The sequence below is a fragment of the Hemitrygon akajei genome, chromosome 7 (genome assembly GCF_048418815.1).
Source record: "Hemitrygon akajei chromosome 7, sHemAka1.3, whole genome shotgun sequence".
Classification (NCBI taxonomy): domain Eukaryota; kingdom Metazoa; phylum Chordata; class Chondrichthyes; order Myliobatiformes; family Dasyatidae; genus Hemitrygon; species Hemitrygon akajei.
Window position 1 is genome coordinate 39,444,113 of NC_133130.1, and position 26,699 is coordinate 39,470,811.

A 26,699-nucleotide genomic window follows, 5' to 3' on the forward strand; every position below is an offset into this window, starting at 1 on the left:
TAAGAACAAATAAGTCTAATTACTGTGAAGTAAACTAAATAGAGGGCAAGTAGAGAGGACAGAAGAGATGCTTCAAGTGGAAAGTAAAACAGTGGTTTATGAGGTTAGTTGCAAGTACTGGATCAAATAATCAGAGCATGCTTTGAAAATCAGAAATGTGCAGTGCGCATTTCCTACTTTATTCCCATTTTGGGAGTTCTGTGCTGGTTAAATCAGTGCCTGTGAACAATTTCAATTCCCAGGGACCACAGGTGTTTTAACTCAGAGACAGTTTTTTCTCTGTCACACTCTTGCTCTCCATGCAGTGAACTGACTTGTTGTGATCATCTGTTCACTATTATTTAGGATTGTGGTGACAGCAAACAATTCACTCACTATAGGTTACAAAGAACCCACTGAATTGTCTGTTTTTACGCTTGCTTTGTAAGTAATTGTCAATCGTCAATGCCAAGGTGTTATTATTCTCTTCTAATGCACTGACTGACCTAAGTGTTTAGCATTTTTCCAAGTTTTGTTCAGATATCTATCGTCTGCAGTATTTTACTTTTTTTTCCCCTCGTTACTCTAATGGTAGTTTTCATTGATTTAGATAAAGCTGATGTACAACTGCATATTATCTATTTCTCATTCACACCCTTCAACAGAAAATTATGCAGTATAAAGATCCTCTCTGATTTAAGCATGTAACTCAGTTTTGGTGAAGAGCTGGGAAAGGATTGTCTCCTGTCAAAGAAACCTTCTTTTAGACTGGAAACACATTCAGATTAATCGGTCTACAAATTATTCTGCTAGAAAATTCTTGATATTAATGATGCAGGAGATTCAATGGTATGCATGGCCTTACAGTACTTAAAGAACATTTGGAAAATGGCAAGGTAATCTTTGAGAACATTATGCTTTATCAAGTTTTTAAAGAATGGAGCCACTGTTTGTAAAAGGCAATGAAGATAGAAAAGACACAAACATAAATCTAGCTGGGCACAACATTGGACTGCCTCCAAGCCAACCTGAAATCTCAGTTTAAATAAATTGCTATAAACTGAATAGAGAATTAAATTTTCCAGTTTCCCAGTCATGTTGTATTTCACTGAATTCTAGACATGACCTGACCTCCAAAGCTGATTGTAGCATATGGCTTCACCAAATACTGTTCTCTCTCAGCTCTACAGGTTTGGTGCACCTTATGTGCTGTGGTGCTCTCTCATTCAGCCTTGTTTACTAAGGACTGGAAAACTTTGCTGGTTCATTACATTTATGTTACTAAGTCCAGCTGGCTCCTTTATCCAAATTCTTTTACAATTCTGACACAAGAATAAACAAGGCCTGAACGTTCAGAGCCAGCTCAGGAACTATTGTTTCCTGAAATCCATTTGTTAAAACAAAGTGCTGGTGTAAAACTATGTTTAGAATTATACCATTACATTTCAACTATTTTTAATTTGAACCAAAATGCATTCATTTTATATGAGACAGACTGATCTTCTGACTGGATAGAGCTAGCTTAAATGCTGAAATGATACGTTTAAAATTTGTTTTGTCTTGTTGAGGGAGATTGCAAGTTTATTATAATAATTATCGGCATTAAGAGTCCAGACTTTAAAATTGTTAGCATCAGAAAAAGTGTATTGCTCAGTCTGTGTTAGGATCTTATTTTTTGAGGCTCCCTTCATCCCTCATTCTGCCCTCAACATTTCATCTCCAATCACATGATGACTTCCTAGACAAAGCACACAACCAAGAGCTTTGGGTGTGAAAAAGACCTTTGCGTGTTCTTGTGCCTTGTGCTACAGAACTTGAAATTACCAGAACCTCAGAATAAAGATTCTGGCCTCAGAGTATCAGCATTGGCTAAGTAATGTGTCTTCAGAGGAACATCTGATAGGACAGAGAGAGAGAGAGAGAGACAGGCAAAGGGGGGCGGAGGCAGGTGGGCAGAGGGGGTGCAGAGGGACAGTGGGGGACGGGAAGAGGGGCAGCAGAGAGAAGGATATGGAGAGACAGAGATAAAGATAGAGAGAGAGAGAGAGAGGGCGGGGTGCGTCAACAAAGGAGTGAAGGGAAGAAAGGAGAGGGTTGTTCGGAGCGGACAGGCAGGAGAAGGTTGAGGTCCTGACAAAGCAATATTGTCAATAATGTGAATCATTTATTCAAAGCTACACTGATCAGCTTGACCTGACTGGTTTTGTACAGCTAGAAAATTACATAAATAGATTCCAATTTCATAAAATTTTGATTTTTCACCATTGCAATTGGTAAGATTTCATTGGCACGTAACTACTTTTGATTGTGCTATCATGAAACAATTTCTTATTATTAGATCCTTTGGTGTAAATTTCTTCCAACCAGAAGCTTGTAGCTATAATTTCCATTCCTGCCATAACCTGCTAGACTATTCCTACTAGCCTTCGCATCGTGACACAGAAAGCCCCATGAGTTGAAATATAGCAATACGCAACCATAGTAAATGACCTGAGAAATTAACTGACAGTCATGCTATTTTTGTTAACTTTAAAGGCACATGCTGCCCATAATACACATGACAAGCATGTTTGAAAATGCCTATTGTATATAAATGAAGAAAAGACAAATATTTATTGTCATTTCAAATGCAACTGAACATTAACACAATCCAATTGCCATTACACAACTTTCTAACCTTTACTTCATTAATACAACAAACAATACTTCAATGACAACACAATGAGTGTATTCATTCAACTGAGAAGCTAGCCTTCAGAAAATCCATCAAGGAATGAACGATCATATTTCTCTCATCATCCTGTCTGAAACTGATGACATTTTTTGTTGAGAAAGGGGTCCAAATGGCAGGTGTCAAAAAGGTTTAACTTCACACATGCAGCTAGGAGGCACAAGAACAGACATCAGCGTGTGGCAATGTCAGAGCTACACTCTAGCTGCTATAAGAGTGCATATCTGAAAAGAGCAAACCTCATAATCTGTTACATCAATCTGGTGCCAGATGTTATTATCAGAACAAAGCTGGTACTGTAGATTCATCCCCAGGAGAAATGCACATTCCAAGTCACCAAAAAGTAGCAGAGACAAAGTATGACACCTTTGGAGCCTTGAGGTGACGGCTGTTTGCACGGACCTTTGCCGTTAATATCAATTGGCTCTAAAAGAAAAAGTGCCCTGTCAAGAGATCTAGAAGAAATATATTAGATTAAAAATATCAACTGAATAATTTGGTTGAAAGCAAGACAAACAAGTGATTTAATGAACCTAGAATTGATCATGGTTTTAATCAGTGCTGAACTGCAAAAATGGTGAATTTATCAACATCAGGTTACACTCAGTAGTAAGTTTAGACAATAAAAATAGCTTTCCTTTAATGAGATACAATAATAGAGAAGAAACAAGGTTAGAGGAGGAAATAAGGATAGAGGAAGGTGTGCACAGATAAAGGGAAGCGGTTTAGGGTGGGGGAGTGGGTAAGCTGGGTAGGGAAAAGGAAGCTGTGCATGGTGGTGGTGGGGTGGGGGGGGGGGGGGTTGGTCAGAGAAGAAGTAGGAGAATTTTCCAGAGGGAAGAGTAGGGGAGCGGTGTGGAGAGGCTATGAGGCAACATGACTATGTTGTAAGGAAAAAAGACTCCGATATGAATACTAAATAAATATAAATAAGAGAATGGATGTGCAATGTGGTGCAGCATTTTTGCTGCTGTCTTAAAGCAGCAGGGGAAGCTCCATCCTGACCTTTGGTGCATTCTGTTCAGAGTTTGCAAATTTTCTGTGGCCGCATGGATTTCCTCCCACCTTCCTGACATGTGCAGGTAGATTAATTAGCTACTACCAATATCCTAACAACTGAAGCATGAGAATAAAGAACTGGGAGTTCACTTAGGCTAATCAACTTATCATGTTTGTTATTACATGGTATACATCCCATACTATTCACTGTATTTCAACCTTACCCTGTCTCATGAACCAATAATGTTCAATGAAGAATTAAGTCTTATTTGAAACTACACATCTTTCAAACATATCCTCATTCTCCCCATTTAATTTTCATTTCAGTTCACTTTGTGCAATTTGATATTTAATTTACCATTTTACTACCTCATTTAGCCTCTGTGCTATTTAGTATCAATTCTTTAATCTGATTGGTTGGTGAAAAACACGCCTCAGCTCTGTCCAGAGCATCAAATTTTCTGCAAAGTGTGCTCTGCCAAAATGCCTCTCTGTCCACATTAGGTTTTAGTTCAAAATAGCACATGAGCTCTAAGTACCTATGGGTACAATTAAGAAAATAATGCCACCACTTTATAATTTATGGAATGTAGGCTTCAATGGCAGAACAAGCTTTTGCTGCCTGTCTCCAAACACTATTGCATAACTGGTACTAGATGCTTTGACTCTATGAGCCCTTCTGAAGATACTCTCACAATGTTATTGGAAAGGGAGTTCCAGGATTTTAGCCAGCCACAATAAAGGTATGGTCAAAATAGTGTACAAACTTGAGGAGGTGTGCAGATGTTAAGTAAACAGCCTTTGCCTGTGTATTGTTTAAGTCATGCTGCATGAGCAGCTTCTTTTTCAGAGCAGTGGAAAAGTGAACACCATTTCATCTTCTTTAAACTTCCCTGCCAAAAGCAAATCCAGTCCTTAATGTTGCACATTTTTAAAAGCCATTCAGTTCTGGATATTAAAGCTGTTCACGTCAAAAACAAATCTGTTGCACAGAAAATAAAAACAACACCAGTATAAAGTACATCCATATACTTCAACAAAACCATTTGTAAATAGGGTTAGTGAGTTAAGACTTTTGGTCTCATTTTGAATCAACAACTGAGTAATAGAGAATCACAAAATCTCTAATGAAAATATAAAGATAACAATTTGTTTTCATATTGTTAAAATAGTCCATCAAATAAGGTTGACAGTGCAAGGGTACTTCATTTATAAAATCAAAACAAACTTTTGAATCTAGTCTGAATAAACAGAGTTATTATTGTGTGGACAATGCAGCATTTAAATACTGAAAATAAAATCCTGAATTAATCCAGATTTAAGATATTTGTTTAAAAACTGTACACTCCTTAACATGCACAATGCATTGGATTTGCATTGTCACAATCAAGACTGACAGATGATTAGATAATGTCCGGATACAAGTATTTCATTCTTTCTGCTTGTTGCCTCAGGTTGAATTATGTAGGTCTAAACCTTAAACCATTCAACCTCATCTTTATTGTAATCAAGCCGCAGTGGCCTGTCAGTATCATCTCTTCTGATACAAATATAGGTGCAAATATGTCTCACACTTGCAAGTTAAGTGACAGGTTTTTACAAAATCAAAGGGACCTATTTTGTACACTAGCAATACGGTACTACCATCTTAAGATACACATGGCATGTCTGCTTTTGTAATCCTTCTTATATCTGAGTAGTCAAACAGCAGTTCTTGAAGTTTTTTAATGCCCTATAATTAAAGACATTGAAAATTAGTTCAAACATTATACTAAGGATTCCTCTTTCTCAAATGTTAACTGACTCAGAAATATTTTAAAAGGAATATACTTGAATTCTAAAAATGCTCTGACTCATCATGCCACAATGCGATCAGCAATTTAACAAATGCAACTCTAGTTATAAATATGCCCATAATTTATACATCATAATGCATTTTATCGTGACCAGTTTGAATTTAACCAAGGCTGCAAAGCTACACAGATTACCAGCAACGTTCATGATTAATTCTTTTTGTGAAATGATGCAAAACAGCCGAATCATTTGACAGACAACTTTTAAAACCAAGGGAATCACATCAGCCACTTCCTAATATAAAAAAAAGGCTTTCATGTTGATTCTCTTTTGTGTCCTTCTTTCATGGTACATTAATAAAAATAAAAGCAGCTCAGAGTAATCCAAGTCCCAAGGACACATCTAAAGTTACAGCACTACAGGTACCTGATGAAATACATATTAATGCTGTTTGAATAGAAAATGAATGCCATTAGTCCAATGTGCCAATCAGGTAAATAATATGGGTGTCGCTGAACTACTTTCATTTCTGCAACCAGACCTGTTGTTGCACAGTCCCTTGTCCTTGAAGGTTAATTATCAAAATGTGCAGCTCAGTTCTAACCATACCTACCAAGCAGTGATGCAGAAGAAAAAAGGCAAATGTAACATTAGTATAAGGGTGTAGTCATATAAAACAGGTATTTAAAAAGAAGCCAGTTAAAATGGGTTGCCAGGGAATTTGATGCCATAATTTAGGTGCATTGAGACGGAGTGATAGAGATGAAAGCATGTGGATTACCATGGAGCGATGTAAAAGGTTTCCAGATTTAATTGAGAACTACCATTATAAATTTCACTTGAATTGTAATCTAAGTACTGTCCCTCTTACTTTGACAAATATGTCAGTTTACTCTTTTTTAAACTGATTATTGACTTCAGGAGGAGGACACCGGAGATCCATAAGCTAATCCTCATCCATGGATCAGAGGTGGAGAGAATCAACAATGTTAAATTCTTTGGCACTACCATTTCAGAAGACCTGTCCTGGACCTAGAGTGTAAGTGCAATTACAAAGAGAGCACGGCAACACCTCTACTTCCTAAGAAGTTTGCAAAGACTCTAAAATTTTTAAAACTTCAGCAGATATGAGGTGGAGTGGTTGCATCACAGTCCATCATGGATAAAACCCTCGCCACCACTGGGCACATCTACACCGAGCGTTTTTGCAGAAAAGCAGCATCCATTATCAGGGACCCATGCCTGGCAGGTCTACCCTCTTCTTGCTACTGCTACCAGGAAGGTGGTACAGGAGCCTCAGAACTCACACTACAAGGTTCAGGAACAGTTATTATCAGGCTCTTGAATGAGTGGAACAACTTCAACTTTTGTATTTACACAGTTTGTTGTCTTTTAAACATTGATTGCTTGTCTGTCTTGATGGGTGCAGTCTGTCATTGATTCTAATAGTGTTCCTGGATTTACTGAGGATGCTCTGAAGAAAACGAATCTCAGGGCTGTATATGGTGACATATATGTACTTTGATAAAAAAAAAATTCACTTTGACCACCTCTAAATCATGTCCTTAAATCTATTAACAGTACTATATTTAACAAGTGTCAAACAGGAAATAAAAATTAAATCATCGTGCAGGAAGAGAAATAAAGACTGAGACATACCAATGGCATAAATGGAGACATTTAAATAAAAACACAGAACCATAAATATATCTCTGTCATCTCCACATTTAACTATGTATTGTGCAGATGCCAGAAGTAGCTATGAACTTTACCTACAAACTCTAGCAAAAAAATTCAATTATTAGTTGAGCAAAATCCATGCCTTTGATTTGATTTTTAAAATTTATTAGCTACTCTCAATGTCTTCGGCAAAAAGAGTTTCCGATACAAAATCAGGAACAATTTTTGGCAGAATAATCTTATCAAATGCAATGTCGTATGAACAAGGAGCTTATAAGACAATGTTAATAACAAGAATCAAACTTAATAAATCCACTTCACAGAAAGATCCAGGAGACAAAAAAGAAAATCAAGACTGGTATAATTCAACTTCCCCTTTCTTTATCTCAGAAAAGCAAAACACTTCTAAAGTACAGCCTGAAGTTCAGTTAATAAAAGCAATGGGTGCAGGGCAGAGGACAGCTGAAGATGGGATAATGACAGTTTTGGATGGAAGCACATTTAGCAGTGGCACTGAAACCATGAAAACAGCTCTAAAAAAAAAGGTCAATGAGGTAACTTCTAGCAAAGTGCAATTCAAAAATATGCCAAACATGATTTATGACTTTTAAAATTGCTGCTGGAATGAAGTGTGCATCATAATTGAAGCAACTGTATCCTGGATAATGGACTACCTGACTGGCAGACCACAGTTTGTGTGGCTTCAGAGCTGTGGCCCCACAGGGAATTGCTTTGGCTCCCTTCCTGTTTATCCTGTATACCTCAGACTTCAGATACAACACTGAGTCATGACATCTGTAGAAATTCTCTGATGACTCAGCACTAGTTGGGTGTATAAAGGGAGGACAGGAGATGAATACAGGACCCTGATAGAGGACTTTGTCACATTTTGCAAGCTGAATCATCTGCAGCTCAACATCAGTCAGACAAAGGAAATGGTGGTAGACTTTAGGAAGACAAAGCCTGTATTATTTGGAGCATAGAAGGTTGAAGGGGGGACTTAATAGAGGTATTTAAAATTATGAGGGGGAGATAGAGTTGACGTGGATAGGCTTTTACCATTGAGAGTAGGGGAGATTCAAACAAGAGGACATGAGTTGAGACTTAGGGGGCAAAAGTTTAAGGGTAACACGAGGGGGAACTTCTTTACTCAGAGAGTGGTAGCTGTGTGGAACAAGCTTCCAGTAGAAGTGGTAGAGGCAGGTTCGGTATTGTCATTTAAAGTAAAATTGGATAGGTATATGGACAGGAAAGGAATGGAGGGTTATGGGCTGAGTGCAGGTAGATGGGACTAGGTGAGAGTAAGCGTTCGGCACGGACTAGAAGGGCCAAGATGGCCTGTTTCCGTGCTGTAATTGTTATATGGTTATTCCCTGTGTTGGGCTTCAAATTCTGCCCTGTGTTCGTTTAGGAAGAGAGACAACCAACACCGGATTATAGCAAAACTTGGCTTTACTGCAGAATCGTGACTGGCACAACGAGTGCACAAGCATCGCTGGAGAAGGCGCGTTCTGCCTTCCCCTTACATTCTGCTCTTATTTATACCCCTTTTCCCCTAGCCCAACCCCTTGCTACACATATTTGGTAAGGCTGAACTTTGTTATACATATTTGGTAATATTGGACACTTGTGTCCTCCTTATTGGTCCGATGTCATTCGCTCACGAGTTCCCTGTTTTTACTGAATCACGTGACACTAGCAGTTTCGGCGCAGCGGAATCCTCAGTTCCGCTTTCTCCCTCCCTTGTACTCCTGTCTCCTAATATCACGCGAGCCACTCCTGACCTGTAGTGGCAGTCTCAAATTAACCCTAACACCTGTTACTATTGATGGTGAGTGCATGGATGTGGTGAGGACCTACAAGTACACGGGGGGTGCACTGGATGACAGACTTGAGTGGATCTCCAACACAGAGGCTGTGTACAAGAAGAGCCAGAGTCACCTCTACTTCCTGAGGAAACTGAGGTCCTTTGGAGTGTGCAGACCTCTCCTTCACATGTTCTACCAGTCTTTTGTCATCAGTACAATCTTCTATGCAGTGGTGTGCTGGGGCAATGGCATCAACATGGGCGATGCCAACAGGCTCAATAAACTGATTAGAAAGGCTGGCTCTGTTATCAGAGTCAACCTGGACACACTGGAGGCTGTGGTAGAACAAAGGACCCTACAGAAAATCCTGGCAATTCTGGACAATGTTTCTCACCCTCTGCAAGCCACCTTGACTGAAAAGAGCAGCACTTTTAGTAATAGACTAAGACAATCATGGTGCTCCTAACAGCATCAATTGAGGTCATTCGCTCTCAGCCATTAGGCTCAATAATGTGTCAACCTATAGCCAGGGCTGTGATGACCCCCTCCTGTTAGACTGTTGAGGTAACTTATTTTTTATTCTTTCTACTTCTCTTCTAATATTTATAACTGTGCACTTGTAATGCCACTGTGACACTGTAACTACCTTTGGGATAAATTAAAGCATCTATTTATCCATCTGATTTTTTAAACCTGAGGCAAGGACCAGAAACAAAGAAATCACATCCTAAGGGCAACATGAAATTTTGGGACGGACTTTAAAAAAAACCTGCAGCTGTCTTGTGGACCAGACAGAAAATGAATTGCAGAAACATAACACTTACAAAGAGTAATTGGAGTAAAAATATTTAAATCTTGTCTGTCGATTATTTTGCCTGAATAACTATCGTTTTCAACCCCTTGTTTCACTAAAGTTCATTTCTCTAATATAGATTTCTTGTTGGCTCAGTTCATGGAGTCTACTGCTAAGATACACCCTATCCTCATTATATGCGGGGGATACGTTCCTCGCAGTCAAAGCATAATGTGAATAATTACTTAAATGGAGAAAATAAGGATGCGTTCTGGAGGGCTTCCTAAATATGTTTTATCTCTAATTTATTCACATTTTCATACCAACACGACACAAAAGCAGTACCACAAGGCAATGTTCATTTATATTTCATCAATTTAAGGTAATATTCAACATAATAAATCATAGTAAGTTAACATACTCGGGTGTACAGTACTCACCAACAGTGGCAGGTGTGTTCGCTTCGAGAGATGAGTGGTTGTTGTGGTGTTGGGCAGCTTTACATGGATGAGGTGGATGGTTGTGGGTCGTCAGGATTATCAAGGGGTGAAGGAAGACTCACAGAACTCTCTGGCAAGTTAGTGGAACTCTCAGAACTGCCAGTAGCAGGAGATGCGACAAGTGTGGAGTGGTTAGGTGGAGGTGGAGTTGGTGTGGATGACACCGGTTTGAAGAAAGTGGTGAGGGTTGTTTGCTTGGCAACATTTTGTTTTTCAGCATAAATCTGCTTGTAGGGAAGAAGGATTGACTGCAGGGAACGACTGAAATGCTGACTCCATTCTAAATTTGGGTCCATGTCCATCGTCCTTTGTGCCAAGTGTTCCGCAGCCTTAAAGAATTCTGCCAGTTGCTTCACCGTAAAATCCTTCACCTGCAACTCGACACTTTCTTCTCCATCGTAGTTATCACCTTCAGTCCGAGTTAAACGCAGAAGGTCATCCACACTTAATTCATCATGAGAATCCAGGAGTTCTACCACGTCAGCAGCCTCAAGATCTGAGAATCGCTCCCCACCGATTTTATGGCTCAAGGCCACACAATCCCGGACAGCTGCAGTGAAGGCAGGAAACCCCTTGACACTCCACCCAAATTGATTTCCTCCCTCGATTGAGAGTGGAAGATCTGACCTCTTCCCAGGATTCATCAATGTTGTTGATGGCATGTCTGATGTTGATAGACTTCTACCATTCCCCCACCGTTGGTAATCTCCCGGGATTTTCAAAATCGTCTCTTGCTTGCAGCATCTGAGAGATGGCTCGTCATAAAATCATATGCCTTGAACATGGATACCACACCTTGGTCGAGAGGTTGAATCAGTGATATTATGTCAGGCAGCAGGAAACGCACTGTTATGTTAGGATGAATGTTGTCCAAATGTTTAGAATGGGCTGGCGCATTGTCAAGCAACAAAAGAACTTTAAAGCCAAGATTCTGTTCCCGGCAGTAGCGTTCAGCCTCAACAGCAAAATGATTAGCAAACCAATCTACAAAGACTTGACCAGTGACCCATGCTTTCTTGTTAGCTGCCCAGTGGACAGGAAGCATATTCTTACTCAAACCCTTAAGAGCACGGGGGTTTAGTGAATGGTAAACTACGAGAGGCTTCATCTTACATTCTCCTTCAGCATTGGAACACATAAGCAGACTCAACCTATCCTTTGCTGCCTTGAAATCTGATGCAGTTTTTCCATCCTTATTTATGTAATTGCGTTTCAGCATATGCTTCCAAAAAAGCCCGGACTCGTCTGCATTAAACACCTGCTTTGGTATGATGCCTAACTCAGCTATCATAGCCCTCAACTGCACAGGGTAGCGTTCAGCAGCTTCGTGGTCAGCACTAGCTTGCTCAGCATGCACAGCTAAGTTGTGAACCCTGTGACAGTTAACAAACTTAGGAAACCATTCCTACTTTCATTAAAGCTCACAATATCACTTGACACTTCCTCACTAGCCTCTGAACAAAGGCGACCATAATGTTCCAAAGCTTTCACACAAAGATGATCAGAACTAAGTGTTGTTTTTTTCTTTGTTTCATGCACAATGTACAAACTTAACATTTTCTCCATTTTGTCATAATCGGGTTACGCACTTAAGTAACAATCTTTGAAGACACTTGTGATGAATCAATCACTGCACTTTTTCTTTTCTCAGCATTTTTCTTTATGCTTCTGATCGTGGACTCACCAAGGCCGAAGTAGTGTCCCAGAGCTGTGTTACCTTCACCCAACGCCGCCCTGTTTATAATTTCCAACTTTTTTTCAAGCATTAAAGCAGTTCTCTGCCACTTGGCTGATGGCCTAGGACTTGACATTGGACACTTCGGAGGCATAGTTAAATATTTCAAGCAGAAAATCACTGCACCATAGGTAAAAACAAAAGTTTAAGAGCGCAAGATCGCACATCCACACAGTGCCAAAACCATTGTGAGACTGGCGGGAGTGAGACTGGGAGGTGTGCGCACGTGACTTGTACTGGCAGGGAAGCGGTGCTTCTCGTCCCAACAGTGAGACTGTGAGGCATGTGCACGTGACTTGTACTGGCGGGAAAGCAGTGCTCCTCGCATAACTGTGAGTTTTGGACGCAGATGAGGAGAAGCTGGTAGAAATAGGTTCCTCGCGTAACTGTGAATCCGCATTGTCTGAAGATGCATATAACAAGGATAGGTGTAAGTGAGTCTAAGATTTAGGATTAGTTGAATAGATGGTAAGCTCTGGACGTAACCAAAATAGAGGTCAGAGGTTATCTTGCATACAGAGACCACAAATCTAGAAACAGCTAAGGAAGTGGTCAGAGTCTCCATGAGCAGGTTGGATGATCAAACCCGGTGACAGTGGTCTGATATTCTGAAATCCTTACTTTCCACAGCATTGAAGTTTAGATTCTAATTGCATTTACAAAGTAATCTGCACTTTGTCCATGCAGTTATAAGACACTTTCAAAATGACTTTTCTTAATTTTGGATTGAAGTGCGTAGGAAAAAACACCAGAAGGCTATGGAGACAAATGATTCTATGAAATCTGAGCTCCAACATTTTGAATCTTCAGAAATAGATCTGGACTTTCTAGGCTAGTTAAAATACCATAGTTCATAACATAAGAGATATTAAATTGTAACCATAGAAAGCTTAAATCTGCAGTAACATCAGAAATTTGTAATTTTACTATGCACTGTGCAACTGAAGAATTAGAACATTAAAAACACTCATAGTTGACAGTGATAAATAAATAAGTGCAGACGTATGAACAGTGTACACTTTTAAACAGGTATGGATTAGGTAACATAAAATATGCAGCATTGCTACTGAATGCATACCAGGTTTGTTGAATTCCTAAAACAAAGTGCACATATTTCTTAACTTCAATTCTAACTAGCATTTGACAATGTTTTAAACTGAGCATTTTCAGGAGTTCTACGCCCCTTTAGAACCCATTATTAGTTTTACCTAATGAAAACAATGAATCCATATGATTATGTGAGACATCTGCTTCAGTTAAAATGCCTCACACTCTTGGCTTGAACAGATCAAGTTAATAGAAAACAGTCAAAATCTGTATGAGTGCTGGCAATGGATAAAGACTTGTTGCAAAAAATCCTCATGACATTGGGTTGGGCAAAAGCCCAACACAAATTTCAGCCAGTTACAAAGGGTTCAGAAGAGAAACAATGGAAAAAAAACCTTCTGTTATTAATGTTGGAATGAGAAACATAAAAACCAGTGACACAATAATGCAGAGCAAGAAATACTTACTTCTCATTTAAGATTAATGTCAAATAAAAGTCCAGATGGTACTTATAAACATAAATTATTAGTTTTTACTTCAATAATTGGTTGCAATAAGTCATTTTTAAATTTTTTCTCATGTTTTTCTAGTTTGATTCAGCTTTTGCTTTTTTTTTTACATATTATGTAAGCAATATTTATACCTGCTGCCAACGTATGCAAGCTATACAACGTAAAAGCAGAACTAAAACAGAGGGAGCGAAGAAAAACTAAAACAATAAGTAAATTTCACTTTTAAATCTTATTTAGAAATAAGGTTTAAACAAAGTGAAGCATTTCTTCTTTGCTGAGGTTAAACTGAATTAAAAGCAAGGTGCTGGATAAGGTACAGATGAATAACCTGAAATGTTAACGTTGTTTTGCTCTCCACAGATGCTGCAGAAATCAGCCAGTCACTTGCAGAACTGTGTTTTTTATTTCAGCTTTCCAGCATCTGCAGTTACTGGATCTTTGAATAAAGCGCAACTACCAGAAATACTGAATAGGAATCCAGCTCTTCCATGTCCAGAATTACAACTTTTAACTACTTTTAGATCACAAACGTTTGAGAGAGGTGTCCCAAATCAGCAGCATTTTATTAGAAAGTTTAATGTTTAACAGTTTTATTATTATTGAATATAAAAATATCTAAAATTTTCACTGACAAACAACTCTGGAGAACCAAATAACCACAGAGAAACTGCCTCAATGAATTCTCAACACACCATGTAATGTGGTCTATCTTAACCTATGCCTCAGGCCTACAAATGAAAAACAAATCCTCATCCATCCCTGTCCACCTCCCAGAACAATCTATACAGCTCTCTTGATAAAGTGCTCAAATTCCATAAAATCAACATCCTTCAAAGTTAGGACACAGGACAGTACAACCCAGTACAAATCCTTCAGCCCAAAATGTTGTGCTGACCCATATTAATCTACTCCGCAACCAAACTCTTCACTCCATTTCTTACATTTACTGTATATGCCCATGTAAGACTTTTGCAACATCCCTACTGCATGAGCCTCTCACACCACCAGAGTGTTCCAGGCTCCTGCCAATCTCTGTGTAAAGAATCCACCTCTGACATCGCCACAAACCTCCCTTCACTCACCTTAAATGGACATTTACAAATACAAATACATTATTGTCACCAAACAATTGATACTAGACTGTACAATCATCACAGTGATATTTGTTTCTGCGCTTAGGGCTCTCTGAAGTACAAATCAAAATAAGTATAATAAAAATTTAAATTATAAATCATAATTAGAAAATAGAAAAGGAAAAGTACGGTAGTGCAAGTCAGGTCCAGATATTTGGAAGGTACGACCCAGATCCGGGTCAGGATCTGTTCAGGAGTCTTATCACAGTTGGAAAGAAGCTAGTATTTCTGACATTCGCTAGTATTGTGCTAGGAAAAATAGGCTGGCTGTCCGTTCTATCTCTGCCTTTCATAATCTTATTCAATTCTATCAAGTTGCCTCTCATTCTTCTTTGCTCTGAAGAGAAAAGTCTGAGCTTGTTCCACTTCTCCTCATGAAGCACGTTCTCTCATCCAGGCAGCATCCTAGTAAATCTCCTCCGCACCTCTCTAAGGCTTCCGCATCCTTCCTTTAATAAGGGGACCAGGACTGAACACTAATATTACCTTTACTCACATTCTCCTGCTTACCCAACACTGCTAGATCCCCATTCATCAATGCCTACCATTTAGAATTCTCTTTTTTTATACAAAAACCTCTTAATGGGCACTCTCCTATTTTGTAATCTCTTCATGCCTGTATGGCGTGTCACCGAGACATGGTTACATGAACAAATCCCGGATTCCAACACTACTGTACTGTGAATGGGCTTTCAACAATACAAGCAGACAGAGTTAATCTACAGTGCAGTAAGAGGGAGGGAGCTGGGCTTGCTATGCTTGTGAACAACAGATGGTGTAATCCCAATCAAAGAATAAATCTGCAGTCTGGACATCAAACAGCTTGCTCTAAGTTTGTGTCCATTTTATCTACCACGTGAGTTCAGCCATGCCATATTGCTCGTTGTCTACATTACACCTTCCCAACCCAGTCCTGATGCTGCGTGCAATATCATACACGCTACCATCGCAAGATTCCGAACGCAACACCCCAATGCATTCATTGCATTATTGGAAGACTTCTTTCTCTCTCGACAACCCTATACACCTTCGATCAGTTTGTCAAGAGTCACACATGAGAAAACACTGGATCTCTTGAATGCGAATGTTAAAGATGCATACAGCTCCACAGCTCTTCCCCCACTTGGAAGATCAGATCACAATCTGGTTGGGTTGTATAAGCCCAAAGTGCAGCAACAGCTAGCTACTCCCAAGGTAGTAAAGAAATGGTCTCCAGAAGCCACCAAGGCCTTGAAGGACTGCATTGAGGTTACTGACTGGAATGTGCTTTGTGAGCCACATGGGGAGGACATAAACAGGCTTACTGATTGCATCACTAGCTACATCAACTTCTGTGTGGACACTGTAATACCATCAAGGACCGTTCACTGCTCCCCTAACAACAAAACATGGGTCACCAGTGATCTAAAGGCCCTTCTCAACCACAAAAAGAGAGTCTTTAGATCAGGAGACAGGGAGGAATTGAAACCTGTGCAGAAGGAGCTAAAGGACATCAAGGTGGCTGAAGAGGAAGGAAAGAGCTGGAGGATACACAGTAGCACACAGGAGGTGTGGAGAGGCATAAAGAATATCACTGAATCAATCAGTTTAGCTGTAGAGTCTCAAATGCAGCCATAAATGGGCAAATGAGATAAACCAGTTCAATAAGTTTGAGAACTGCCCTCCTGTTCACACCTCCCTCAGCAACAGTGCCTCCCCTCCTCCACCCTCCAATTCAACAAATGGATGAACAACACAGGCTATCACGAGGAAATGCAATAAAGAGATCCTGAGCAGGCTCTCACGGTCTTCATCACCTCCTTGCCCTGCACCTATCCTTTGCATGCCAACCGCAATCATCCCAATCTTCATATCCCCCAGCCCCCAACTCCCTCCAACTCCTCTGTCAGCATGGACTCACCTTCACTGCTGCGCAGGTGAGAAGGGCTCTGGGGAAACCCCAAAAGGGCAAAGCATTGGAAACAGGTGGTGTGAAGCCCAGAGTCCTGAAGGAGTTGCTGAGCAGCTGTGTGGAGTTCTCCAGCACATTTTCAATCCGAGTCTCAGCCTGGAAAGGGTCCCGACTGTGTGGAAAACATCATGAGTGGTCCCAGTACCCAAACACCGCCAAAGGTCTTGAATGACTACCGTCCCATGGGCCTGACCTCACACATCATGAAGACCCTCGAGAGGCTGGTCCAGGCTCACCTCTGACCCCTGGTCAGATCAGCCCTCAAGCCCCTGCAGTTTGCCTACCAGGAGCATAATGAAGTCAACAATGCTGTCATCTAACTGCTGAAAAGAGTCTACTCCCATTTGAAGAAGGGCAACACTGTGAGGATCATGTTTTTTAATTTCTCAATTGCCTTCAATACCATACAGCCCTCATTGCTGAGAGGAAAGGTTCTGCTCAATGCAGGTTGGCACTTCCAATGTAACCTGGATAACCCACAGTTTGTGCGGCTTCAGGGGCCCCAAAAGGGACTGTATTGGCTTCCTTCCTGTTTACCCCGTATATCTCGGACTTTAGATACAACACTTGAATCATATCATCTGCAGAAATTCTCTGGTGACTCAGCAACAGTTGGGTGTATAAAGGGAGGACAGGAAGATGAATACAGGGCCCTGGTGGAGGACTTTGTCAAACGGTGCAAGCTGAATCATCTGCAGCTCAACATCAAGAAGACAATAAAAATGGTAATGGACTTTAGGAAGATAAAGCCTGTATTATTCCCTGTTACTACTGCTGGTGAGGACGTGGATGTGGTGAGGACCTACAAGTACTTGGGGGTGCATCTGGATGAGAAACATGAGTGCAGCACCAACACAAAGGCTGTGTACAAGAAGGGCCAGAGTCACCTCTACTGCCAGAGGAGAATGAGGTTCTTTGGAGTATGCAGGCCTCTCCTTCACAAGCTCTACCAGTCTGTTGTCGCCAGTCCAATCATCTATGTGCTGGTGTGCTGAGGCAATGGTATCAACATGGGTGATGTCAACAGGATCAATAGACTGATTAGAAAGGCAGACTCTGTTATTGGAGTCAAACTAGACACACTGGAGGCTGTGGTTGAACAAAGGACCCTACGGAAAATCCTAGCAATTCTGGGCAATGTTTCACACCCTCTGCATGCCACCTTGGTTGAACAGAAGAGCACTTTTAGTAATAGACTGAGACAACTGTGTTGCTCCAAAGAAGTCATTCTTACCCTTGGCCATTAAGCTGCACAATGAGTCAATCTACATGTAGCCGGGGAAATGATGGCCCCCTCCTGTTAGACTGTTTGAGCTAACTTATTATTTTATTCTTTCTTAATTCTTCTAATACTTGTATATCTGTACACTTGTAATGCTTCTGTGACACTGTAATGTCCTTTGGGATCAGTAAAGTATCTATCTATCTCTTCCATGAACTATGGATTATTAAATTAATCCCTCATACATTTCTTTGCACATACTTTTGTGAAAGTGCATTTTGATCTCTAAGGCTTATGCTCTGTAATTTTGTTCTTTAATCTTTACAACATATTTACTCTTTGATCAATCTTAATAATTCTCCCCATACCTCCTATAGTGTGGTGTTCAATATTTTTTTATTGATCATGTTTTTATTTGCATCTACATTACAGGTATTACACAATAACAAACTATATTTGTTTATAAAACCAAATGAAAATTCCATTACTTGAATGTTTACAGCTTTCCACATGGATGTGCTCTTGATTGTCATTCTATTATTTTCAAGTTTGCAAGTTTTAAAGTATGCTGTGGGCATAAATCTTCACACAAAGCATATAACAGAAACCCATATTTCCATTTATATACGCTGTAGCTGGTTGAACTGCTAGCTTTAACAGCCTGCTGGAAAGAACAACCTCAAAACGTTTCTGTCATCTGTGATTGATTTCCTTAAAGTGAATTATCTAACACTTCTAGTCTGAAATAGCATTAATGTCTCTAATTAAAATTTCTGATTTATTAGCAACCTCTTGTTAATAGAGTTCTTAAAGCCAAATTATGAATTGATGATTTTTTTAAAATCGCAAGTTACATTATCAACAGGGCCGATTTACAACATACATTTTGCTTTGCATTTACTTTATTTGTAAATCTTGTCACTAACTTTTACTTTGAATAAAACACTTCAGTTGGGCAAAAGGACAAAGACCATTGCAAAAAGAGAATACAGAAGGGATTCACTAGGATTGAAGGCTTTAGTTTTAGAGAGATTTGACAGGGTGAGTTTGTTCTCCCTGGAGTAGAGAAGGCTGTGGGATAACTTGATAGAGGTATATAAAATTATAAGAAGCACAGAAAGATAAATTGAACCTTTTTCCTAAGGTAGTGCTAGCAGAAACACGAGGGAATAGGTTTAATGTGAGAGGAAGGAATTTCATAATGGGTTCAAGGTGCCCTTTTTTATACAAATGGTGGCTAATTTCTGGAAATCATTGCCAAAGAAAGTGGTGGAGTCAGATGCAATCAGTATCTTTAAGAGACAATTAAACAGGAACTTGAATGGGTAAGGGAATGAAGGGTACAGGCAAATATAGAAGTGGCATGGGCTCAGTACACCGAAGGACATATTTCTGTGCTGTCCAACACTATGATCCAATTATGAAGAAGAAAACTGAAGAGGACTTACCAATAGACAACATCTAGAGGAGCAAAATACCTCCGGTTAATTAAGTCAGCAAAGAAAGACTCCGTTTCCCTGCAGGCAGTTCCATTTCCAATAACTATGGTTGAACAACTTCAGAAAGGAAGAAAAACAAAGTTCCATTTAGAAAATAAATTAAAATAATAAAGGAAAACCTTTAGAAATTTACTTGAGAAAATAAATTCCAAACATCTGCCTGGAAAGATACATAGCAGGAAGACTGCTTCCCACTCATCTGGTTGACCATTCACATACCTTTCATCTTCCCACTATGCTTAAATTCCAATTTTGTGGCTATAATTTGAGATTGCATTTTCTTTTCTCAAAGTAAAAGAAAGTCATCAAAGACATTTTTACCCTTTGTTTTAAAATATTAAGCTTCAATTTTTATTATCACCTATCACTGTCACCCCACTCTTAGAATTTAGCTCTTTAATCCATGTTTAGATTTGTCCTGTGATGAGGTCTGTAAATTGGTAAACAGGTTATCAGTGAGTAAAAGGCATTACTGATGACAGCTTCCCAGATTTACTCTGCAAAAATTTTCAAGTACTTCAGCGTTTGGTAAAGAAAGTACACAATCAGGAGTCACAAACGCAGGCGAAAGATATAACTTTAGTACCTGTATTTATGAAGTAGATGCTTTAACTTTTCAGCTGCATTCTGTGCTCCTTGACCAAATATGTATAATACATCAGTATGAAGGATCTGGCCTGGAGCAAAAGCATGAGGGTTAACATGAGATCAAATCACATAGGGAACAGGATCACATTTATTTTCAAATATCAAACATAACTTCAGAATCCTCCATGACAAAATTCCCTTAAGCTAACAGGTTTAAAATTTTGAATAAGCTCTTATTAAATCCAATATTAAGTGCCTGATACCTGAAGCCTACACCTTAAATTTGTAAGAATTTTGGCATGTCCCCATCAACCCTTACCAATTTTTATCGATGTAGCATCCTATCTGGATGCATACAGCTTTGTACGGCAACAGCTTTGCACATGCCCACAAGAAACTACTGAGTTGTGTACACAGCTCAGCATATCACAGAAGCCAGCCTCCCCTGCCTCCGTAAAGCAACCAGCAGAATCAAGACCTCACCCACCACAAAAATTCCAACATTTCCCTTTTCCAAGAGGCAGAAGATACAAAAGCCTGAAAGCACATACAACCAGGCCCAAGGATGCAATCTCACTGGCTCTTCACCCGTCCTTGGACCACCTGGACAACAACATCTACGTCAAGCTGCTGTTTATTGATTACAGCTCAGCATTCAACACCATCATCCCTTCAGTTCTAATCAATTAGCTTCATAACCTGGGCCTCTGTCCTTCCCTCTGCAATTGGACACTTGACATCCTCATCAGGAGATCCCAGTCAGTTTGGATCAGAAATACTATCTCCTCACTGACGATCACCACTGGCACACCTCAAGGATGCATGCGTAGCCCACTGTTCTACTCTCATGACTGTGTAGCTATGCACAGTGCAAATGACATCTATAATTAACCGACGACACAACTCTTGTTGTCAGAATCTCTGATGGTGATGAGAAGGTGTACGGAGTGAGATATATCAGCTGGTTGAGTGATGTCAGAACAATAATCTTGCACTTAACATCAGTAGCATCAAGGAATTGAGGAAGGGGAAGTCGAGGGAACACACACCAGTCTTCATCGAGGGATCATCAGTGGAAAGGGTGAGCAGTTTCAAGTTCCTGGGTGTCAATATCTCTGAGGATCTATCCTGGGCCCAACATATTGATGCACCGAAGACCCCAGAAAACTGTACCGTAGAGAGGATTCTGCCTGGTTGCATCACTGTCTGGTGTGAAGGAGCCATTGCACATGATGGGAAAAAGCTGCAGGAAATTGTAAACTCCGCAAACTCCATCACAGCACTAGTTTCACCACCACTGAGGACACTTTCAAAAGGGCATCCATCATTAAGGACCCCAATCACCCAGAACATACTTCTGATGAGAAGAGGTACAGGATCCTGAAGATGCCCACTCAATGATTTCGGAACAGCTCCTTCCACTCCACCAAAAGGTTTCCGAATGGACAAGGAATCCAGAAATAACACCTCACTATTTTGCTCTTTTACTTTATTATAATTTATAATATACTTAGTGTATTGCACTGTATTGCTGCCGCAAAAACAAAGTTCACTACATACGTCACTGATAACAAACCTGATGCTGAAGGACAGCTTCTACTCACTGTTAGAAGATTGTTGAAAGGTTTTCTAATATGATAAAATTGTCCCTTGACCTCACAATCTACCTCATTATAATCTTACACCGCAATATTTACCTGCACTGAACTTTCTCTGTAGTTGTTTTACTTTTTCCTGTGTCCTCTTATTTTCTTATCTTGTTCTACCTCAGTGTACTGTGGAATGATTTGAGCAAAATGAACAATATACAAGGCAAACTTTTCACTCCACCTCAGTACATGTGATAATAACGAACCACTTCCAAACTGCTGTATCGTCAAATTATACATTAAACAAGACGTAAGCAGCATTGCTGGGCATGCAATAGAACTCAAAATAATAATATTTAAGGTATTTTTTATACCATCCAAAATATTACAAACATTTTATCTCAATAACTCCACCTGGGTGCAGAAATTATTTTGTGTGTATTTTGCATCAATATCTCACAAGCTGATAAAAACTACATTTTTGGCTGACAGAACAAATTCCCATTCTATGAACAAGGCCACTGGATCTTTAGCTTACAATTTGCGGTACTGCCTCAAGCAGAAGAATATCAATCCAGACCATGCACTCAAGTCCAAGCACGCTGTTAAAGAGAACTTGTACGTAGGAACTTATGTAGCAGCATTCATCCTCAATGGATCAGCTCATACAATCTGATAGGTAATCCTACGAAATTTAAAAGCTTGGCAGCAAAAATAAACTTTTTAAACACGTACATTAAATATCCCTGCCTATGCTGTCCAATCGTTCCTCTACTGACATGTGGCCCTGTGTATCAGCTGGCACTGCAGCTTACAAACACTTTAGTTGTCATAACCATGCTGCTTTCCTTTAATTTGACCCAAGTATTCCCTCTTTTCCAAGAACACTCCCTCACAGACATTAACACATACCACTTCTTTTATAGTTTTTTTCTCTGAGAATCATTTGATTTCGCGTCTCAATCTAGTCCTGTTGTGAGCCAAAAAGCACCATATTATTGTGCAATTTCTCATGTGATGGAGATAGATTCATAGTAATCAATAATCTTTTGTAGTATATTTCAGCTTTATCATTTGTATCATAAGATACTATTTCTCTTTGAAAAATTACAGAACACATCGCTGAACTTTAGCCATCAATATAATTTCACAAGATCACAAGACAAAGGAGCAGAAGTAGGCCATTCGGCCCATTGAGTCTGCTCCGCCACTCCACCATGAGCTAAACTATTCTCCCATCCAGTTCCAATTTCCGGCTTTTTCCCCATATCCCTTGATACCCTGACTAATTAGATACCTATCAATCTCCTCCTTAAACACCCTCAATGGTTGGGCCTCCACAGCTTAGGTGGCAATGAATTCCATAAATCCATGACCCTCTGGCTAAAAAAATTTCTCCTCATCTCTGTTTTAAATGAGTAACCTCTAATTCTAAGACTGTGGCCTCTTGTCCTGGATTCACCCACCAAGGGAAACAGCCTTTCCACATCTACTCTGTCCAACCCTTTCAACATTCAAAATGTTTCTATGAGATCCCCTCTCATTCTTCTATACTCCAATGAATACAATCCAAGAGCCGATAAACGCTCCTCATCTGTTAGTCCCTGCACTCCAGGAATCATCTTAGTGAATCTTCTCTGAACTCTCTCCAACAACAGTATATCCCTAAGATAGGGGGCCCAAAACTGCGCACAGTATTCCAAATGAGGTCTCACCAGTGCCCCATAGAGCCTCATCAACTCCTCCTTACTCTTATACACTATTCCTCTTGAAATGAAATAAAAATACAGTTGTAAGTTATCCATAATTGAACTGGTTAAGTAACATAGATTTTAACAGCAACTTTAACTTTTCCATCCCCAAGGAAGCAATAAGTAACAGAAAGCTGCCCTGAGATTTGATAATTGAGACATCATTTCATAGCAGACTGAAGACTTCCTGGAAACCAGAATTCATATGACTTGTACCTGATGCTACACTCCTCATTTCCTTTATCTCTCACTTTTATCCTTGCATTTCATGCCTGGAGGGCTTCTTAGACTGCACAAGTAACATATTTCCACCCCTCCACCCTGTTACCTATGATATCAAGTGTTGCACTGCAACCTGTCAGAGCTGGTGCTCTGCTATCTCTTCAAATAAAATGCCCAACTTCTGAAATGTCTTCCACTAACTGCTCTAGCTATAATTTCGCTAACCTTTAAGGTAGCAAACAATATGCTGCAGGAAATATGCAAGTCGAGCAGCATCTGTGGAGGGAAAGATATTAATATTTCCCATTGACCCGCAGAGTTCCTGCAGCAGATTGATTGTTGGTGCAAATTGCAGCATCTGCAGTTTCATGTGTCACCTATAAGAACAAATGATTTATTGGGACTAAGGTGGTTTTGGTTACTTAAATGACAATCATGAGCAATATGAATTTAAAATGCATTTTACATTGGGATCAACATTTACAAGTTGATTATATATCGTGATCCTAGTACTATACAATTTGGCTTCAAACTGCATCTTAAAGCTCTGTAAAATACAACTTCAATTTAGGCACATCTTTGCTATTTTTAACACTGACACTGCAATTTAAAAAAATCACATTTTGGCACAAGAAATTCAGCTTTAAATTAAGTATGAATTTGGCTGTGCCGTTATTCAGTGACATTTAAACAACAAAAATGTTAAAAAATTTTGAGAGAGTTGAGTGGGGTAAAAACACAGATAACATTCTCAGAATATTCCTTTAGGGAAAAAAAAGTGAATACATAAACAGGATATTTAAGCATCAATTCTACTTTATAACTTCATAAATGATATTGTTTTCCTTGTATTAATTTGCATATTCAACAAGGATCAAATTTACAATTTTTATATAAATATATCCCAATAATTCTTCAGCAATCTTGTTGAAGTTTACACCATCTATCTAGACTTTAATATTCTATATTTACATAAACAAAACCTCAACAAATAGTCTAGTTCAAAAATTATCAGCAATGATTAAATATGAATTTTAAAATGCATTCTCTTTGCAATGCTAATAAATTACAAAGTTACAAATTTAGAGGAGAACTATCATCAAGTTAATATAACATTTTCTACCCAAAGTTTCAACAGGCAAATAAACTGATTTGAGAGGTCCTGAGCAACATGTTACAGAGATTCCTAATCCTCGCTGTTAATTGGTCTCAGTGAGGGTGGCAATGTAGTAGCAGCTGTTTTCTATTCAACGCATTTGTACCCTGACAGAGACTATCCAAACAGTATGCAATAAATTAAAATTGCACTTTATGGCCTACAAACCCACAGTGCGATCATTTCTGTGCATTTTGGACCATAACAACATCTTAACAACAGAAAATTAAATATTAAGCTTCAGTAACCTACTTTAAAACTGTACAAAATGCATTCATATAGACAGAGTTAGCATATGTCTCCAAAGAAAAAAAGATTTTGTACTTACTGGTGGCTGAAATGATTGATAGCTTACAGCCGTGCCTAAAGCCAGGATCAATTCCCATCAGAACCCGGCCACGAACAGGATTAATCAAAAGGAGCTGCCGAAGGTTTCTCCCAAACATTGCAATTGATTCTTTCTCAGCATTTGAAGTTAAAAGGGACCTTGAAAGAAATAAAAATCCAAGTATTAACTCCATTAGCAAATTAAACAAATAAAATGTTGTTCAAACAAAATGCAAACATAACTTCAGTATTTCTTTTCTATCCAGAGTCCATAAGATGTCAAGTAAGAACATTTTCAGAAGTGTAAAATTATAATACAAAAAAATCTTAATTTATATAAAAATATAATGTTATGTATTTAATATATTAAAATGTGAAAACAAGCTTTGCTGAAAATAAGCCCTTCTGAAGGGACTCGGCCCGAAACGTCAACTGTACTCTTTTCCATAGATGCTGCTTGGCCTGCTGAGTTCCTCTAGCATTTTGTGTGTGTTGCTTGGATTTCCAGCACCTTCAGATTTTCTCTTGTTCTTAACACAAGCTGTTTGACAGTTTAAAGAAGAAAGGCAATAAGCTGGTCAATTTATATGAAGTACTTTGAAGAGTCTTGAAGATCATGGGTTCTGGTCAGTAACTTTGCGGTTAGGCTTCTAAATTTGGTCATAGCATGCTCAAGATTTACACCAGATATGTTGCATTATTTACAACAAGCATTTTACCCATCACTGCCTCATATTAAGGTTTTCAATGGTGAACCAGTAATTTGTAACAATTAAAACTACCTGGTTAAGTATCATTCCAGACATTATATTCATACAAACTGATAAATTGGTTCATTACTGTTGCATGTAACATACATACAGATTATTTCATTACATAGGTTATTGAGGTACTACAGGAAATGCAATAACAGAATGCAGAATGAAGTGTTACAGATACACAGAAAGTGCAGTGCAAGCAGGCACAAAGGTGCAAGGCCAAAACAAGATAGATTGTGAGGTCAAGAGTTGTTTTCAAGCTTTTGTATCTTCTGCCTGACTGGGGATTTGGGGAGGGAGGGTGGTGGAGAGAAGAGAAGAAAAAATGTCAAGAGTGGATAAGGCATCGGGAAGTGTGCAGAGTCTATGGAGGGTAGCTGGATTCTGTGATGTGCTGACCTGTGTCCTCTAAGCTGCAGTGTCCTGTATTCAGACAGAGCAAATGCCAGTCCAAGCCATCACATTTTCAACAGTGCATCAATAAAAAAATGATGTATATCAAAGGTTACATCCCAAATTTCTTCTGACTTCTGAAGAAATCAACGTGTTGTTAAACTCTCTTGGCCATGGCATCCATATACTTAGACCAGGACAGTTCACTGGTGATGCTCACTTCTTGGCACTTGAAGCTTTCAACCCTCTCAGCATCAGCACCTTTGCAGGGCCAGGGAGATGGTATCCATTGTTTCAGCTGTAAGTGTATCACAGTGGGTCGAAGTTGTCTGGGATGGTGAAGTTGATGGGTGCTATGACCAGCCTCTCTAAATCCTTCACGAAGTTGAATGTAAGAGCCACTGGGCAATAATCACTAAGGTAAGTTACCTTATTTTTTTAATCTACCTGGGTGACAGAGAGATTCTTAAAGTAGTTGGGAACCTCAGCCTGAAGTAGGAAGAGGTTAAAAATGTCTTCACCTATCCCCATC

The 26,699-nt window shown here is 39.3% G+C and overlaps 1 protein-coding gene across 2 annotated transcripts in view; it reads right to left on the reverse strand.

The window, feature by feature from the left end:
- The window catches only part of srbd1 (S1 RNA binding domain 1), a 293,464-nt gene that overhangs the window by 195,859 nt on the left and 70,906 nt on the right, over positions 1-26,699 (reverse strand). For both annotated transcript variants that reach the window (XM_073050686.1, XM_073050685.1), the window contains exons 13-15: positions 25,018-25,175; positions 19,970-20,060; positions 19,333-19,440 (exon numbers count right to left, since the gene is read on the reverse strand). In XM_073050686.1, the coding sequence (XP_072906787.1) occupies positions 19,333-19,440; positions 19,970-20,060; positions 25,018-25,175 (357 nt within the window). The remainder of the gene's footprint in view (positions 1-19,332; positions 19,441-19,969; positions 20,061-25,017; positions 25,176-26,699) is intronic.